Source organism: Paroedura picta, chromosome 3, assembly GCF_049243985.1.
Source record: "Paroedura picta isolate Pp20150507F chromosome 3, Ppicta_v3.0, whole genome shotgun sequence".
Taxonomy (NCBI): domain Eukaryota; kingdom Metazoa; phylum Chordata; class Lepidosauria; order Squamata; family Gekkonidae; genus Paroedura; species Paroedura picta.
In genome coordinates, this window is record NC_135371.1 from 99122738 (window position 1) to 99140329 (window position 17592).

General features: G+C 42.5%; 1 protein-coding gene across 3 annotated transcripts in view; it reads left to right on the forward strand.

Moving 5' to 3' along the window:
- SH3RF2 (SH3 domain containing ring finger 2) overlaps positions 1-17592 on the forward strand; it is a 152711-nt gene that overhangs the window by 105466 nt on the left and 29653 nt on the right. For all 3 annotated transcript variants that reach the window (XM_077326965.1, XM_077326967.1, XM_077326966.1), the window contains one exon: positions 16740-16834. In XM_077326965.1, coding sequence (XP_077183080.1) covers positions 16740-16834 — 95 coding nt within the window. The remainder of the gene's footprint in view (positions 1-16739; positions 16835-17592) is intronic.

Genomic DNA, 17592 nt, shown 5'->3' on the forward strand with positions numbered 1-17592 from the left:
TTTTGGGCTGTATCAAATGGAATATCATGTCCAGGTCATGGGAGGTGATGGTACCGCTTTACTCTGCTCTGGTTCGGCCTCACTTGGAGTACTGTGTTCAGTTTGAGGCACCCCAGTTGAAGAGGGATGTAGACAAACTAGAGCGTGGGGCAACAAAGATGGTGAGAGGTTTGGAGACCAAGACAGATGAGGAAAGGTTGGGGGAACTTGGTCTGTTTAGCCTGGAGAGGAGACAACTGAGAGGGGATTTGATAGCCATCTTCAAATATTTAAAAGGCTGCCATATAGAGCAGTGGTCCCCAACCTTTTTATCACCTGGGACTGGTCAACGCTTGACAATTTTACTGAGGCCCAGGGGGCCTTTTTCCAAGGGATGTCACTGCTGCCACCTGAGCCCCTGCTCCACTTGCTTTCCCACCAGCGTCCCTGACTTCCCGCCACCCGCTGTGGGCACTGCCAGCAGCAGCAGTGCAGTGCCACACCGAGGAGGAGCCCCAGCCATGGCAGCCACTGGAGAGCACCAAAGGTGAGCCGGTGACAGAGTGACAGGGCAGCCCCCGATGCAGCAGTCAGGGAGGAAGATGAGGAGGAGCCGCGGCCCAGTACTAACTGGTCCTGGTCCTCGAACCAGTCCCGGTCCCCGGACCGGGGGTTGGGGACCACTGATATAGAGGATGGAGCAGAGTTGTTTTCTCTTGCCCCAGAAGGATGGTCCAGAACCAGTGGGATGAAATTAATTCAAAAGAAATTCCGTCTTAATATCAGGAAGATGTTCCTGACAGTTAGAGTGTTCTCAGTGGAACAGGCTTCCTTGGGAGGTGGTGGGTCCTCCATCTTTGGAAATTTTTAAACAGAGGCTGGATAGCCATCTGACAGAGAGGCTGATTTTGTGAAGGTTCAAGGGGATGGCAGGTTACACTGGATGAGCAATAGGGTTGTGAGTGTCCTGCATAGTGCAGGGGGTTGGACTAGATGACCCATGACGTCCCTTCCAATTCTTTGATTCTATGATTCTAAGTATCTGGAGATTTTATGGGTAGCGCTTGAAGAGGGTGGGGTATGAGGAGGGGTGGGACTTCAATGAGGTATAATGCCACAAAGTCCACCTCCCAAAGTGGCCATTTAATCCTGGCAAGCTGATCTGTTTGGCCTGGAGGTTGGCAACTCGTAGAGAGGTGCTCTTTTTATATATACAAGTGGCCACAAGGCCACTTGTAATAAGCAAATGAAAACAGAGGCTAAGATGACTGAGTGTTTGTTTTTTCTCTTTAGCTTTGCTCTCTTAATTACCAGGTGACCACCCTATATTAGTATAGATCTCACAGTGCTCTCAGTGCATGCTATTGAAATTAAGGTAGAGAGGGAAAGCAAACTAGAAAGTTGGACAAAGGATACATTAAAAAGTGGATACATTAGAAAGAGTTCCATCAATGAGGAGTTAATTGCCTTGGGACAGGAGTCAGCTCCAGAGAAATCTCTCAGATGGAATAAATCACTTGCACATCTCATCCCTTCCTTCATGCTACTTGGCATGTGCTAATATTTCATTTTCTTATTTAGATTGCTAGCCCACCAAATTTTTATGCTACATAAAGAAAATATCCAGTTAGCATGAATAAAAAATAGGTAAAACATTACTAATTGTGTGTTTATGCACATGGTATTTATTTCAACTAAGAAGAAAAAATCTTAAACTTATTCCTATTCTTTTTCTTGGAAATTTGTTTTAATCTGTTATAGGGAAATATTACATCCCTATATCTCCTGCTCTGGGAGATCATTCCACTAGGGATCTTCTGATGTACAGGGGAACTCATAATGCAAATTTCTGTGTCCATGGAGGAGACATTTTGCTTAAGAGTCAAAGATGCTTTTACATCTTTTTGTGTATCCCAAGTCAATGCATCCGTTGAAATGAGCTGGAAGATCATATGCAAAGAAACTCCATGGTCATTTCGATCATCACACATGGAGCTCTGCTTTGGATTTTTGGGCATTAAAATTTGGAGGCCAAATCCAATATTTGTCTCAATATATTTGTAGTGTTTTTATCAGTTGAAATTGATCAAACTGGGGAAAGGCTATAAATTACCAGCAAGTATATGGGAGTCACAAATATCTAGATTTTCCTAACTCCTTCTGTCACATGGAGGTTTTACCCAGAACCCCCTTCTCAAGCTCTGGGGCTTTTTGTTCCTCCTACTAACCTGGAAAGTCAGACTAGTCCAATCTCATCAGATCTTGGATACTAAGTGAATTTCATTGATGGTATATTCAAAGCATGTTTGGTTTCTGTGTGGCTGGGAAGTTTAGATGTTTGAAACTCTTTCCCCCCCCCCCCCCACACACACACATCCAGCACTAATTTCCCCTAATCATCCCATGCCTGCTATAATGGTCATACACAATAGCACTGGCTTTACGAAACAACCACTGCCAAAAGCCCTCCCAAGAGGATACCACAAAGAATCCTCACTGTATGGACTGTTTGATGCTGCAGTCTACACTTGCAATCACAATCCTCCTGATTTCCAGCTCGATTGCAATTTCACAACATTTCCATCTCATGAGGAGACTCCCACAAAAGAGATATTTGCACATCTATTGCTTTATAGTACATACATGGTGCCATTTGTACTTAATCAGAATTCTTAGCTTGAGATAAATTGTGACTTGTAATATGCAGCATATTGGCACCAGCTGTACTTAAATGATAAGTATTTGCCATACTGCTAGATCTATAGATTAATTGTGCATATTTATTTATTGGTTATTTAAAACTAGAGAAACTTTATGTGTGCATGTCTGCTATGTGAAAGCCACCTTGGAAATATGGAGATTTTCTTTCATGTAAGTAGATTTAGAATTGAAAGATTGGCTATAACCCAATATAAATAACCAATAGAGCTGCATTTGTTAAAGGGATCTGTAGTGTCTGCGTGAAATTAAACAGGCATCTTAAACTTATACTGGAATAAATTTTTATGTGAGTCAGAGCAACCTTCATCAGATGATCTGTATCTTCATTTGATGCTTATGCTGGAATAAATTGTTGTGATCTTTAGGGTGCCACTGGCCTCCTGTTTAATTTTGCTGCCACAAACTAACACACGTCATCCCTGTGTAACTTTCATCATGGTTGCTCTCTTAGGAAAAATAATGGTTACATTTTAGCTTTCATTTAAAATAGAACTTTTCATAGTAGTGGAGGAAAGGCGAGCATTATGACGAGAGTGAAAATGAAAAATGCAAAGTGCATTTTAAATCTCATTATTTTAATCTGAAGCTCGAGCTTTCAAGGGGAGGGGGAGTTAACTCATAATTTCTTAATCTTTGGCCTTGGCAAAGCTTTTGTTTAATTAACACCAGCTGCGACTCCATTATCTCTGTCTTTGGCTCAAGAATCCCAAGGGTGTTCGCTTGAAAAACAACAATTTGTTTTCCGATTAGGATTCTCCATGCGGTTCAACCAGCTGTCACATCTCTTCTCCCAGCTGTACCCAGCAACAGAGACAGATGAATATGCTGCGAAATTGTCACTTGACACTCAACTGCAAACTACAAACTGTCTCAGAGGGACTTTAAACATTCTGCCATCATGATCACTGAGGTCTGATGAGGCCTTTCTATCAAAACCACCTGGCTATAACCAAGACCTTCCACTGTTGTTTAATGCACCCATATCATATTACACTTTTGAATGCCCCAGTAATTTTAGCACTATTTCTGACTAATGGGCTAGAGAGCCAGTGCAGGGTGGTGGTGGTGGTGGAAAGTTCTGTCAAGTCACAGTTGACTTATGGCAACCCCACAGGGCATTAAAGGCAAAAGACATTCAGAGCTGGTTTGCCATTGCCTGCCTTACCCTACAACCTTGGTCTTTCTTGGAGGTCTATCCAAATATGTCAGGGAAGCCAGCTTAGATTCTGAGATCTGATGAGATCAAGCTAGCCTGGACTATCCTTGAGGTCTTACTATTAGAATAGGACCCGGGAAGGCCAGATTTAAACCTCTACCCACCATGAAAGTCACTGGATTACCATGGTAAGATCAGAATCCAGTAGGACCTTTAAGACCAACAAAGATTTATTCAAGGTCACAAGGCCTTTGAGTGCAAGCACTCTTCCTCAGACTAAGAACTATCTACATGACATTGGGAATATATAGTATCCATATTCCTCACAATTCATTTTATTTGTGACAATGTGACTGCAAGGTGAAGGTTACCATGGGACATTCACACTCTTGAAGCTTAACCAACCTTACTGGAGGGAGGCCAGATTTTTGTTCTCACATAACTTTTCCCCCCCTATTCTGGTCACATGATCTTCTTTTTGTATGGTCAGATGGGATCCTCTTTCCTTTTTCAGCAGCAGCAAAAGAAAAAAAAAGTTGGGAGAGGATGATGCAACCCACTACTATTTGGAGGAAGGATGAGGCTAAATGTCCTGAATAAATAAAATATGGTATTGCTCCCCTGCTCACATACAAAGAATACAGATAGCCCTCTTGTAGTTCTTAAAGGATTACAGTGTACTCATAATTGCAGTATCAGTAACTTTCTAGGAAATTTGCATTGGATTAAAGCCTGAGCATATTTTCACATACAAGATTCACATGATCCTATGCATGTTTATGAAGAAGCAAGTTACACTGAGCTCAGTAGGATTTTATGTCATAGAAATATGCCTCCAGCTGTAGCCTTAAAATTTGGGGTTTTCTTAAACATTTGTATTGTTATGCAAATGCAAAACCTGCATTTGCCAAGTGTTCATTGGCATTACAAATGCTTCTCCTCACTGTCTATTTAACATTAGCAAAAATCACACAGAGACAGGAAGGGCTGAAATACCTTATACGTGAAAGCAACTTAAATGATTGCAGCATGAGCTTTTGCAAGCAGAAAGCAATGTCATTCTATTCTATCATTCTGCAACTGAAACTCCTGCAGAAGTCTGTGCTGCCATGAAGTTTAGTGGTAGTTTTTAAGAGTCTTATAGATACCCTAATATAAAATACTAGAAATTAAGCCCGCTGTAAAGAAAAATACAGCGGGCGCTAGTGCCTGGGGAGGAAGAATGTAGGGAAGGGTGGTAGAAGAGGGGAGGAGGAGTGGGAGGGAGAAAGGAGGGGAAGGGGATGTTTGAGGGATGGATAGAAGGGAGCACAGGAAGTGAGCAAGGAAGTAAGACAGGAAGCCAGGGAGAGTCAGAGAGACAGGAAGGAGATGGTGAAAGAGAGGAAGGCAGGCAGGGAGGTAGGTAGAATGGGATGGGAGAGGGGTGTCTGTGATGGGGTGGGTGGGTGTGGGGGCAAGTTGGAGGGATACGGGTGTGTATGTGTGTGTGCGTGTGTTTGTGTTGGTTGAAGGGAGTCAGGAGAGCAGGGGCAACGTAGAGGCAAGATGGGGTGGCTAGGGGGAAGAGCAGTGTGTGTGTGTGTGTGCGTGGGGCAGCCTAGAAGGCTTTTTCTAGCGGCGGCGGGAGGCAGAGCTGCCAGGGAGCGCCTGGGCCTGGCAGAAGGCTTAAGCGAGCGGCAGCGGAGGGTCCTGCCGGGCCCAAGCGCTCCCTCGCGGCATCCAGGACACCGCAAGGGAGCGCCTGGGCCCGGCAGAAGGTTTAAGCGAGCAGCAGTGGGCGGTGGAGGCTTCTGCCGGGACCAGGCAGTCCCTCGCGGTGTCCAGGACGCAGCGAGGGTTGGCATGGGGCCGGCAGAAGGCTCCCGAGGAAGGGACTTAGGGCGGGAAAGGAGCAGAGATGCCACGTCTTTGACGCGGCGTTCCTGCTCCTTTCCCTAGTGAGAGGAAAAGCCAGGCAGAGGACTCATCGTGCAGACAGCCTTCTGTGTCTGTGGGCAAGCAAGGCTGGGCCAAGCAGCCAATGGGGAGCCACGCTTCTCGGCTCCTGATTGGACCCTCTGAGTTTTTATCCTGGACAGAGCCCGCCCTTCCTCCTCCCACATTGCCCTTACCCTTTTATTTAATCCGCTCTGCAGGATCGGTTAAAGATATGGACACAATACATGAGTTGTAAAGGATGTGCACGCATGTTTTATCTACATTTCTTAGACTGTTTACGCACTGGGAACTCCTGAATCTAGTCCTCTGTCACCTTGCTCATGCTTCAGGCCATACAGGATATCACAATGGGCATTTTTCCCAAACTGGTCTTAACAGTGGCTTCTACTAAGAAACTCAAGAACTTATTTAAAATCAGAGAAAAAAAAGATGTGCATACCTTTTCAACACCCACAAGTGATTTCCCTCATCTCAGAAGTTCTGTCAGTTAGTAGTAGAGTGGGAGTTCACTCATGACCACTGAATAAAGAGTGCCACAGACTGTGCACTACTTAGGCCATAAGGTCTATCTATATTCATTGGTCACAATAGGTCTCAAAGCTGCTCACTTTCCCAACACCATGGGGTGGTACCAAACGTTGTTACTGGAGTGCATGGTTCAGGTTTTTTTGGGTTTTTTTCTGGATCAGGTCGTTTCTGGATGACAAAAGCCATCTTGCCAAGGTGTTGCTCCTAGAGGGTCGGAAATTGGAGAAGCAACAGTTGAATGCAGCCAGACATGTGGCTGGCTCCCACAGCAGGGCCGTAGCTTCAGGCATTGTTCTCAGAAGGTATTCCTGGCTGAGATCTTCTGTACTCCACCAAAACGCTAGAGCCAAAATTAAGGGCCTTTCATTTGAAGGTCAAGAGCTCTTCATTGACCAGACAGATGGCATCCTAGATAGCATTTGGAAACATAAAATAATGGCCAGATCTCTTAGGATCACTCCTGCTTCCACGCAACCTTAGAGACATTTCCTGAGGCACCATCAAAGATTTTAACACTCTGGGTCTTAAAGATATTCAGATCCTAGGTTTGATGCCCCACAAGTTTTTCAGAAGTCTTACAGGTTCTCCTATACCCAGAGAAGGAAATAATCTAAGCAACGGGGGAGACATCCTTCTCAGTCCCCCAGGGAGCAACACTCTAGGCTTGACATCCTACCCATTCTTTCTTTACACTCCCTGATATTACTGTTAAGGGGATAGAACAAAAAACACAGGTGTGTAAAAATTAATAAACGGATACATTGTTCTATGTAAACGTTCTAAAATGTTTTATGTAAACCGCCCAGAGCCTTAGGGAAGGGCGGTATAAAAATATAAATAAATAAATAAATATCTGAAGTGTAGATCTTTCCCTCTGCATTACCAGTATTTGACAGAGCTGTATATCAGTAAGAACAGAAAGGAATAGGCCAACAGAGAGTATAAACACCTCTGATAGACTCCTTACTGCGTAGTTCAGATGCGCCCCTTCAGTGATCTTGGATACAAAAGGGAATGCAGGCTGTGTAGCACTCATCTTTCTCTAATTTCAAGGGCATTGTAAAATGAGGATCCCAGATTTATGCGGGGAAATAGTAGCATTCCAATTGAATAATTGAATAATAAGTAGGAGCTTCAAATGCCAGTGCTGAACTAAAAACACCAGCAGGCTCGTTAGTGCATATTTTCTGAGGAATTGAGCAGCAAAGGGCCAAATTAGCATGGAGGGAGGGAGGGACAGGGTGGGGAATGCATGCAGGATCTTAACTTTGGTGTCCTGGCTGAATTCCAGGATTGTTTGTTTGTTGAATTATGTATTTATTTATTTATTTATTTGTTTGATAATAAATTCCTAAGTATTTCCACTAATGGCTGTCTTCTCTTCCACTTCCAAAAACATCCTATTTCTCCGCTGCAATAGGTGGTGTTGAAGGTAATATAATCTGTAAGGGTACCGAAAAGGGCTACACCGTTGTTTGTGTGGCATACAGTGAGGTAAAATGAACAGGAAAAGGCAGCATTTGAGGGAGTATGGAAGGAATTAGGGTGGAAGAAAAACACAGGCAGGAAACAATGTTACCTTACAAAAGCAAGTCTGCTTCAAGCGTGTCCTTATAATACTAATATTTTTAAAACTCTTTGTCAGATATGTAAGTCCTCTCATTGTTACAGTTTCCATCATGGGATTAGCCTGTCAGCAAATCAGCACAAGAGATCTCTAGTGTCAGGTGCCAGTATTATGCAGGAGGCTCTAGTAAAGGCTGTCTGGATTCTCTGGGAGTTGATAAGGTAAATACGAGTTCCTTATTGAAAACCACATGCTTCTGTAACCAGGTTTCAATTTGCAGCCTCTTATCGGCTGCTTTTATTTTTGAAGCTATGTTGGCCTTTTGAAAGTTACAAAAATAGATAAGGCAAGTAGAGACTTACATGTGGTCATACATTCTCTGACCAACCCACTCAAATATCTGCATATTATCAAAATAACATCCTCAACGTGCATTCAGATACCATTCAGATAAACCATGGGTTGTTTGAACTGTGTTCTGTACAACCAACTAAGGCCAACCACACATAAGTAGAATGCATAAACTCCAGCTGGGGTCTTTCTTGAATTTTCTCTGAATCCCCAAAAAGAAGACACATTTCCTCTACCACTATCCCTGTGTCCATTTGGCTCAAGGATGGGAGCCACTAAACTATCTGTGGTTTCTGAATGTAGCTGTCACAAGACACCATAATTATTATAAATTAATATACCAGCAATATATCCTATCTTGATAACCTAGTTGGGGACCTCCAACAAGCCATACTTTATTGACCGGAATACAGTTTAGACATCATGATTAGGTATTGTTCCTAGTAGGGTTGTCAGGTCCCTCCAGTCCATTGGCAGGGGTGTAGGGTTAGAGGGCTGCCAGAACCAAGCTGGAAAACACCTAGAGATTTGGGAATGGCACCTGGGGAGGAAAGGGACCTCATAGAATCAGAGAATTGGAAAGGACATCCAGGGTCATCTAGTCCGCCAGAACTCACAACTACCTGCCTACAGTGACCACAGTTTCATGCTCCAGTGATCCCCCACCAAAAATCTCCAGAATCAAGCCTGGCTTGGAGGAAATTCACCTACTACCCCCACAGTGATGATTAGCAATTCCCTGGGTATGCAAGAAAGGGCCACAATGCTATAGAGTCCAAAGCAGCCATTTTCTCAAGGGAACTGATCTCTGTAGTCTGGAGAAGAGCTGTAATTCCATGAGATCCCACCTGGAGGCTAAAATCCCTAGTTCCTAGGCCTTTTGTCCTGATAGGCTTCTTAATTTTTCTGCAGTTGGAACGCAAATAGCCCTTCACAACATCTCAGCAGCTTAGTGACACACTATGCATTACATGCAAAAACATACAAAGCTTTTTCTTCTTTTTAACTGAGAAGCAGACTTGAGAGAGTAATCAGAAATCCGGTGGCTGGGATGCTGAAAGAAAAATAACAGGGAGTAAAAAGTTAAACACTCCACCCCCTCCACCCCACCCTCCAATCATATCATAACCAATAAAGGCTGCTGTTCAGTTTTAAAAGAATGGTTTATAATTCCAAGCCTGGTATTGGATGTGTTGCTTCCCTGGAGTATAAGTGGTAGAGGGAGCGTAATTTGAGGTAGCTAAAGCCAAAGCTCTTACATCCAATGTTTACCATATTAACCGCCTTCGTCCAAAAACTTCAGGGCAACATACTGGATATTCCCTTATTTCATTTTGCCCTCACATCAATATTCATTCATTCATTCCCCAAGTGAAAAAGGCAGACTATAAATGTGGTTTATAGTGTGGACACCAAGTGGTTTACATAGTTTTCCTCCCCTCTGTTTTATGTTCATAAAAACCCCATGACATAGATGAGGCTGTACAAGACAGTGATTGGCCCAAGACCACTTCCGGTAAATTCCATGAAAAGTAGGACTTTGAACCTGGGTCCTCACAAACTTAAGACAACAGTGTAACAACCTCTGTGGATGTTTCAAGATGTCTTAACTGCATATCTCCAGTCATATTTAATTTATTTGGTGGTGGTGGTTAAACTGACAACAACAAAATGCTACTTTTTGCAAATCTATGTGCTTTGTGCCCTAATTTGGCATTTAATTTATAGAACCAATGTGATGTATTGGTAAGACTGCTGGATGGGAGATCCAAGTTAAAATCTTCATTCCATTGTGTAACTTACTGAGTGATCATGTGTCATGTGCCACTGCTCAGCTGTTTTTGTGGATTAACTGGGCCCTTAATTGTTTGGCACCAGAGTACTTGAAACAACAGTAATCCAGCCTAGAGGTGACTGTTGCATGGGTCACTGTGGCAAGGTGTTCTGGGGCCAGGTAGGGCTCTAGTACCTTGGCTTGGCAGAGATGGGGAAATGCCAGTTGAGCTACTTTTGTGACCTGAGCTTCGATGGTTAAGGAAGCATCAAGGATCACACCCAAGTTCCTGACTGTGCAATTTTAAGTTGCACACCATTCAGGTTTGGGAGGTGTGCTTCCTTTCCCACTTATCCAGAGGACTTCCCTCTTTGAGGGGTTGAATTTCATGTGACTATGCTGAAACCATTCCGCTGTGAGATTGGTTTTGAGAAGAAACAGGGCTTTTTCAGTGGTGGCAGCAATGTGACTACATTGCCAGCAAGGTCCTTCAGGTTAGGCGAGTCTCCAATCCCTGCTATACGTTTTTGGCTGCCTTTGTTCTTGCTGTTTTTTAATGCTGGTGTTTATGTTCTTACTTTATAAGGTGCCTTGAGCAGATTCTGTGGAGAGGCAGCACACAAATCATCATTAATTAAATAGATAAAATAAATGCATGTCGTAGCATTTCAGTGGTAGGAAGAAAAGGGGTTACGGAATGAGTTCTTCCTCATTAGCAAGGTCTTAAGGGTACCAAGGTGAACTGCTGACCAAGCTCTAGCTGTTGGAGGAGAAATGCATTTGAATAGGAGACTGTATTGTCACGTCATCCTCCACTCAAAATTCATTTTAGTAGTCTTGGCTATGAGCCAGTGTTGTTTCTTCATGTCTTATAAAGATTTAAGTTCTAAGTTCACAAGACAAACAACTATAGTTTGTGGGCGGAGTAATTACAGAGACCCAGGGGTGGCCAAACTGTGGCGCTCCAGATGTCCAAGAACTACAATCCCCATGAGCCCCTGCCAGCACATGTTGGCAGGGGCTCATGGGAATTGTAGTCCATGGACATCTAGAGAGCTACAGTTTGGCCGTCCCTGTAAAGTCACCTACAATGTTGTTGGTATCATTTGTGGTTTCATTCAAACTGTTTTTAAACTACTTTTCCTAGGAAATTTATATTTGATTTAGCTGCATCTCAGGAACCTTAATCTGCCTGTACCTTCCCTGATAAGTTAGCTGTACTGTTCAGTGACCATTCTTCTCCTAAGGCAGGCCAACAACATCAGTTATCTGCTAAAAGCTAATAAAAGTACAGGCTGGTTTAGCAGACAGCACTAGCACTCAGATAAATACAGATAAGAAAATGAGTGACACAGATTCATGGGCCCAATGACCCTTATCTGCTGCTTCTGTGTAAAGAAAAAAATGGAACATTCTGGGATAGACTTTTCCCCTCCTTCCCTGTTTTTCAAGAAACATGAGACAGATAAAGGCCACCGAGCTGCTTACTCTAGTGAGAAATACCTATTTTTATGGCTGCTGCACAATTAGGGTTGGTTCATCTATTACTTGCCAGTATTTTCTTAATCATGGGAAGGGTCCATTAGTACAGACAATGCAACCAACCTTGGGAATTCACAGCCATGCTGCAGCAACTTAAGTAGTCATTGGCATGTACTTTTTAAGAAGTTGGAAGCAGTCAACTGTATGGGAGGAAAGAAAAATATTTTGCATGGACACCAATAAGGAAGAGATCAAACTGCTCCCTGGTCTTGTGGTTCACTTTTATTTATTTATTTGTACAATTTCCCCCACATAAGTCAGTGAAGTCCACTGGAAACTGAGCCCACCTCCCCTCCAGGTATTTTGAGTACTTTAATCTATGACTCACTTTGGAACTAGGGTTGCCAACTTCCAGGTGGTAGCTGGAGATACTTTGAAGATTCACCTGATCACCAGGTGACAGAGGTCAAATCTGGCTGCTTTGAAAGGTAGATTCTGTGGTGTTATACCTCTCTGAAGTCCTTCCAACCCAAACCATTCCCCCCTGACTCCATCCCCAAAATCTTCAGGAACTTCCCAAGCCAGAGCTGGCAACTCAGCATTAGATTCAGCAATTGATTGATGTAACATTGATGTGCAATACAAGGCAGAAAAGTGCCATTAAGAAAAGTCCATCCAACCAAATAGGTTGTAATAACAGCATTATCATCTTTCATATTTTGTTCCAAAATATTCTCAGACGGGAAGCCAAAAGCATGCCACATTCTAAAACTAGAGTGTGTCCAGGTGGCAAGTGTCTCCAGTAATAGTAGCATTAAACCAGAATTGGGAGAGAAGCTGCCTTATACTACATCATTAGGACCACAAGCACAGCATTCTTTTCTGCCTTGATGGGCATCATCTGTCCAGGGGTCTTACTTGACATTCTTTTAACAGGAGAGGCTGAAAACTGAACTTGGATCTTTCTATGTCTAAAATGCTGTGGAGGCTTTAGCCTGACTTTAGCCTGAGAATTTGATGCTACCTTTAAAGCATTGTGCTGTGGTCAGCCTTACATTTTTTGGACCAGTAGCTGTAAGCTTAGGATTTCGTATCTTCCTGAAAGCTTGGGGTTGTAGGCTGTAAGCATAAGGTTTTTCTCCCACCAACTGGGTGACTTTGGGCTAGTCTCAGTTCTGTCAGAGCTGTCTCAGCCTCACCTGACTCACAGGGTGTCTATTGTGGGGAGAGAAAGGAAAAAGTGTATATAAGCTGCTTTATAAGTTCTATTAGTAGCATTCAAGTTAGAAACCATTTTGATAATTCCTTTAACATTAAACATAATTTATTTATTAACATTATTTATCATTGCCCAAATTCCTTTTATGCTATGGAGCTGCTCTATAGTGCAATAGGCAAACCCCAATAAGATGTTATTGAGAGATGCAGGGTAAGAAAAGCTGTTGCTTCCTTTTAGCAGCCATACAGCTGAATAAGCACTAGAAGCTGAAGCATTCAATATAATGGATGTAGGAATCTGTGTCAATTACAAGATTCTTTGCAGTGCATGAAAACTGTGGGCTGATAAGTATATGTACTTGCTTGCTGAATTGTGCAGCACTTCCTAAGGCATTAGAACTCAGTACTCGATAGAAAGGTGGGCAGGAAAGATGAAAATCCATTACAGATGTGGGAGGAAGGATGATCAAAAGCACTTTTCAACACCCATGGTTACAATAGCCTACCACTGGCTGGGACCTTCTCTTAATGGAGTTTTTACTTTCCAGAGAGGATGGTTGAAAGACTTGTGTGAGGAATATATATATCCTGCTGGCTAAAGCTGCTTTTCTTGAAAATTCCACTTAGAAGACAAAGAATGTGGCTCCTTTCTTCCTTCTCTTTGAACAATTATGCTTCAAGTCCTCATTGTTCTTCCCGACTTAATTCATTTTAATTTTAAAAAAAGTACCCCAAATTATGTTACAAGTCTCACAATATTGAGAAACTGATAATTATTTTGTGATATCTGGGAGTTAAATCCCAACAGAAGTGTTCTTTTACTTTTGCCCTAGTTCATGATTCGTTTTCATTGTCCTCCTCAGAACTGAATTACATCTCTATGGCCACTCTAAGGCTGGAAGAGTCAAATCTTGCCATTTAAAGGCAGTTACCTCCTTTTCTTATAATGCATTGCATAGAAGTCACAGATAGGAAGGAGGGTATGCATTTTAGACTCAAAATGTCTGGGTGCGCAAACGAGTCATTTTTGGCCTGTGAAAAGTACAATGTATGCTGATAGTCCTGAAAAGTAAAAATAGTTCCACACCAAAATAAACCTACACAGTACAAGCAAAAGAACTAGCAAGTATACACTGAAATACTCAGACAAATATTTTGCTTCAAGAAAAGCTATGTCAGACCAATTATGCATGGGGTGAAAGGCCGGACTCGCATGGCAGCAGGGCTAATTCCTGCTTACGCATGATGTCGCCGCTGACCCAGCCCCCTCCTGGGCCTGGCTTGGTTTAGAGTCTCTGCTGCCCCGCATAAAGGGAATGCAGATAGTTTTCATCTTCCCTTTTTCACTGCAGGCACTATCAGTGGCCAGGCCGGGCCAGGCCTGTGTGCACAGGGAAGAGGCAGGCCTTTCAGGCCTGGCTCCTCCCCCACCTACAGTGGCCCGGTAGGAACAGAAAATGCACCATTCGGTTCTGCAAAACCTCATGGCACTTCGTAACACTGCGGAGCCCAATGGGGCATTTTTGACACTTCCACGAAGGTAAAATTGTGTTGTGACACAAGCCCACCTTCATGAAAGTAAGCCCTGCCCCACTGCTGCAGTGAAGCGTGGAGGAACCTTTCTGCCCTAGCTGCGTGTGCACATGCAGAACTCTGGGACGGACCAGGTCTGGTGGGAAAAATATTCTCCTGTTCATACACAGGAAGTGGCGGAGCAGCAAGAAACTGCCAGCGATCCAGCATGGCTGCTACCATGCATAACAGGTCTCAGAGATCACGACTTTTAAAACACAGAGAATTTAATGGTTTAACATATTACATCCACGTCTGTGTCCTTATTGCATGAGAGTATAGTAAACCAGGCTTTATTTTTAATACCCATTTACCCTAAGTAACAATACTTCTTATAAATGGAAATTTTTTAATCATAAGAGAAAGTATACTTTAGACAAGGCCAGACCACAAGGACATTTTGAAGAAAAATGGTCTCAGTAAAGTTGTATCAGTTTGGGAACTGAAAATCATTATCTGCACAGACTGAAATTATAGCCTAAAAGTGTCTTCTTATCACATTTTGCACCTTCATTGCTGCATGTTATTGTGCAGCCATCTGGTTAACTCATATCTTTTTTCCATCTATTTATGTATTTCTTTTATGGTCTACCTTTCTCACAGAGGCTCAAGACTGATTAGATTTTGTTTAAATACAATAAAACAGTATTGTACATACAACAGTAAAATTGAATTGCACTGCATTACATTTAACAAATGTTATTCTTGGGCTTTAAATTTCATTTTTCCAAAAATGATTAATAACAATGAAAAATATATTTTTTTAACTTTTGTGGTACTACTGCTGAGAAGGTCCTGTTGATGGAGCACAGCTTCTCAAGAAGATCCAAGTCTCCCAACTCTGGGTTGGAAAATTCATGAACATTTGGGAGTAATTATATATTGTCTACAAGACTCCACCCCCAAAAAACCCCACCCTGATTTATTCTTTATATGTGATTATAAGTTGACTAGAAGACTCTGAAAGGTGCTTTCATAAAATAAACCAATGTCATAAAATAAACTAGTCTCAGACATCTCCAAATTGGTCAAGAATATTCAGAAAATCTATTTACAACCCTTTTGCAAGACTCAGTTTCCCTCAGGGATGTTTAATTCCCCATGTTGAAAAATAATATTCTCTTTATTAGCAAGTTTTTAAGGACCTGCTTGAGGACAGGTGACTAGAAAAGTACACCAGTGTCTGTAATATCCTCTTTGTTGTCATAAATAATATCAAAAGAAAATGTAGGCTGTCTCATATAATTCCACACCAGAGCCATCAAACTGTTTTGGCAACACTCACAGTATAAACATCAGTACCCTTGAGATCACAGCTAATAGGGCTCAAAAAAGATTACTTATCCAGTGATTTACATTCTCACAAACATTAGTGCCCCAGGCTAGTGAAATAGTCATGTCCAAATCAATTGAAATCAATGGCATTAAAGAGCTTAGTGAAATGAGTAAAATAACTTGATTTCAAAGGCCTTGATATTTTTGTCACATTATTACATAGTACATGTATAAGAACTATTAAGGATGCTACTCTCCCTTATGTCGGGGGGGGGGGTAAAGTGCCATCAAGTTGTTTTCAACTTAAAACAGCCTATGAATTAATGTCCTCCAAAATGTCCTATCATTAACAGCCTTTTTCAGATCTTGCAAACTGAGGGCCGTAGTTTCCTTGATAAAGTCAATCAATTTCCTCTCTTCCTGCTGCCTTCCACTGTCCCTAGCATTACTTTTTTAGGGATGGGTAGGAACTGTATTTTCACAGTTCAGTTTGTGGCAGAACCACAGACCAATATGAACTGAAGCTGTTTATATCAGTTTGTGATCCATTTAACATTTAAACCCCTGCTTTCTGTTCCCTATTACTTTTCTCAGCCATTTAAACCAAACTGCTGCATGGCTGTTTTTCATGAAGAGTAAAAAGCAGGGTCTTCCCAAACTGCTATGAACTGCATCAAAATTCATGAAAGGTTGTGGCAGTTCTTCAGTTTGCAAACATTGCTTTATGAACCACAAGCTGGCCAAAATGCATTCTCCTCTCTAGTTATTATTGTCTTTCCCAGTAACTCTTGTCTTCTCATAATGTGGCTGAAGTACAAGAGTCTCGGTTTAGTCATTTTAGCTTCTAGGGAGAGTACAGTACTATGTATAAAATTGTCAGTGAGGATGATGTTCTGGACTCTTGTGTCAAATAATCATTCCTTCTTACCACTAAGGAATAACAAGCAAACCAGTCTAACAGGCTCTTTGCCACATGAGTAAATGAAATTAGAAGGTCCCATTTAGATATCTGATCACACATACAGCTGGATGAATCAGTTTTACTAGTGAGGTAAATATATTGTTTCTTTTACAAGGTCATTCAGCTTTGCCTTGATGACAGACACTTGTGGAATCTGGTTCCAGTACCTTATTTTTCAATGGCACTCATTGAAAAAATTTCTCCTCATTTACAGGTCAATACTTCCTATTACTGTATGCCTGGATCCTTGGGGAATTCTACAGCCATTGTCACACTTCCCCACTTACATCAGCACCTGTCAGTGAATATGTATGTAAAAGAATTCTTTCTTAGTTTTATGGGAGAGAAAAATTGCTGGGACTAGGATATGGTTTCCTAGCAACCACAGAATATGGTGAATTTTCCCTCAAATCTGACATAAAAGTGTGGGGCCAAAGCTCTCAGAAATGAGAAGATACAAAGAAGAGCCAGTGCTGGGTCTTGGGGTTAAACTAGATGCAACAGCATAGCAAAAGAATCCATGCTGTTTTATTAACTGCAAAGTCTCAGATAGGCCAATTCCGCACAGGCAAAAAAGGCCAAGAGGATAGCCATATGAGTTGGGGCAAATCCCTGCATTCATATGAAGTTGTCGCCAGGCATAGATTGGGCCCCAGAAGCCCCATGCTAAGGGAACACAGATTCTTCCATGTTCCCTTTCAGAACTGCAGGAGCCAATGGGATCTGTCCCACAATAGACCTGGCTCCTCCCCTCCCTATGGAGGCCTTCAGGGGACAAGCAATGCCCTAGATGGCTTCACGACACATTGCTTGTTTCATTTGCAGGAAGGTGGGATTACGTTCTATGCTATCCCACCATCCAGCAAACTACAACATACACCCCCAACACCCCCATGTGGCGGAACCTACCTGCTGCCACCACATTTCTCAGAGGGACTCCTTTCAGTTGGGTACCGGGTGTCCTGCTGAAATGTGTCCCCCACGGGACACATTTCATGCCGGAGATGATCCGGCACTGAAATGTGTTCCCCGTGGGGACTCTGTACACTGTGGAGCATGCAGCTTCA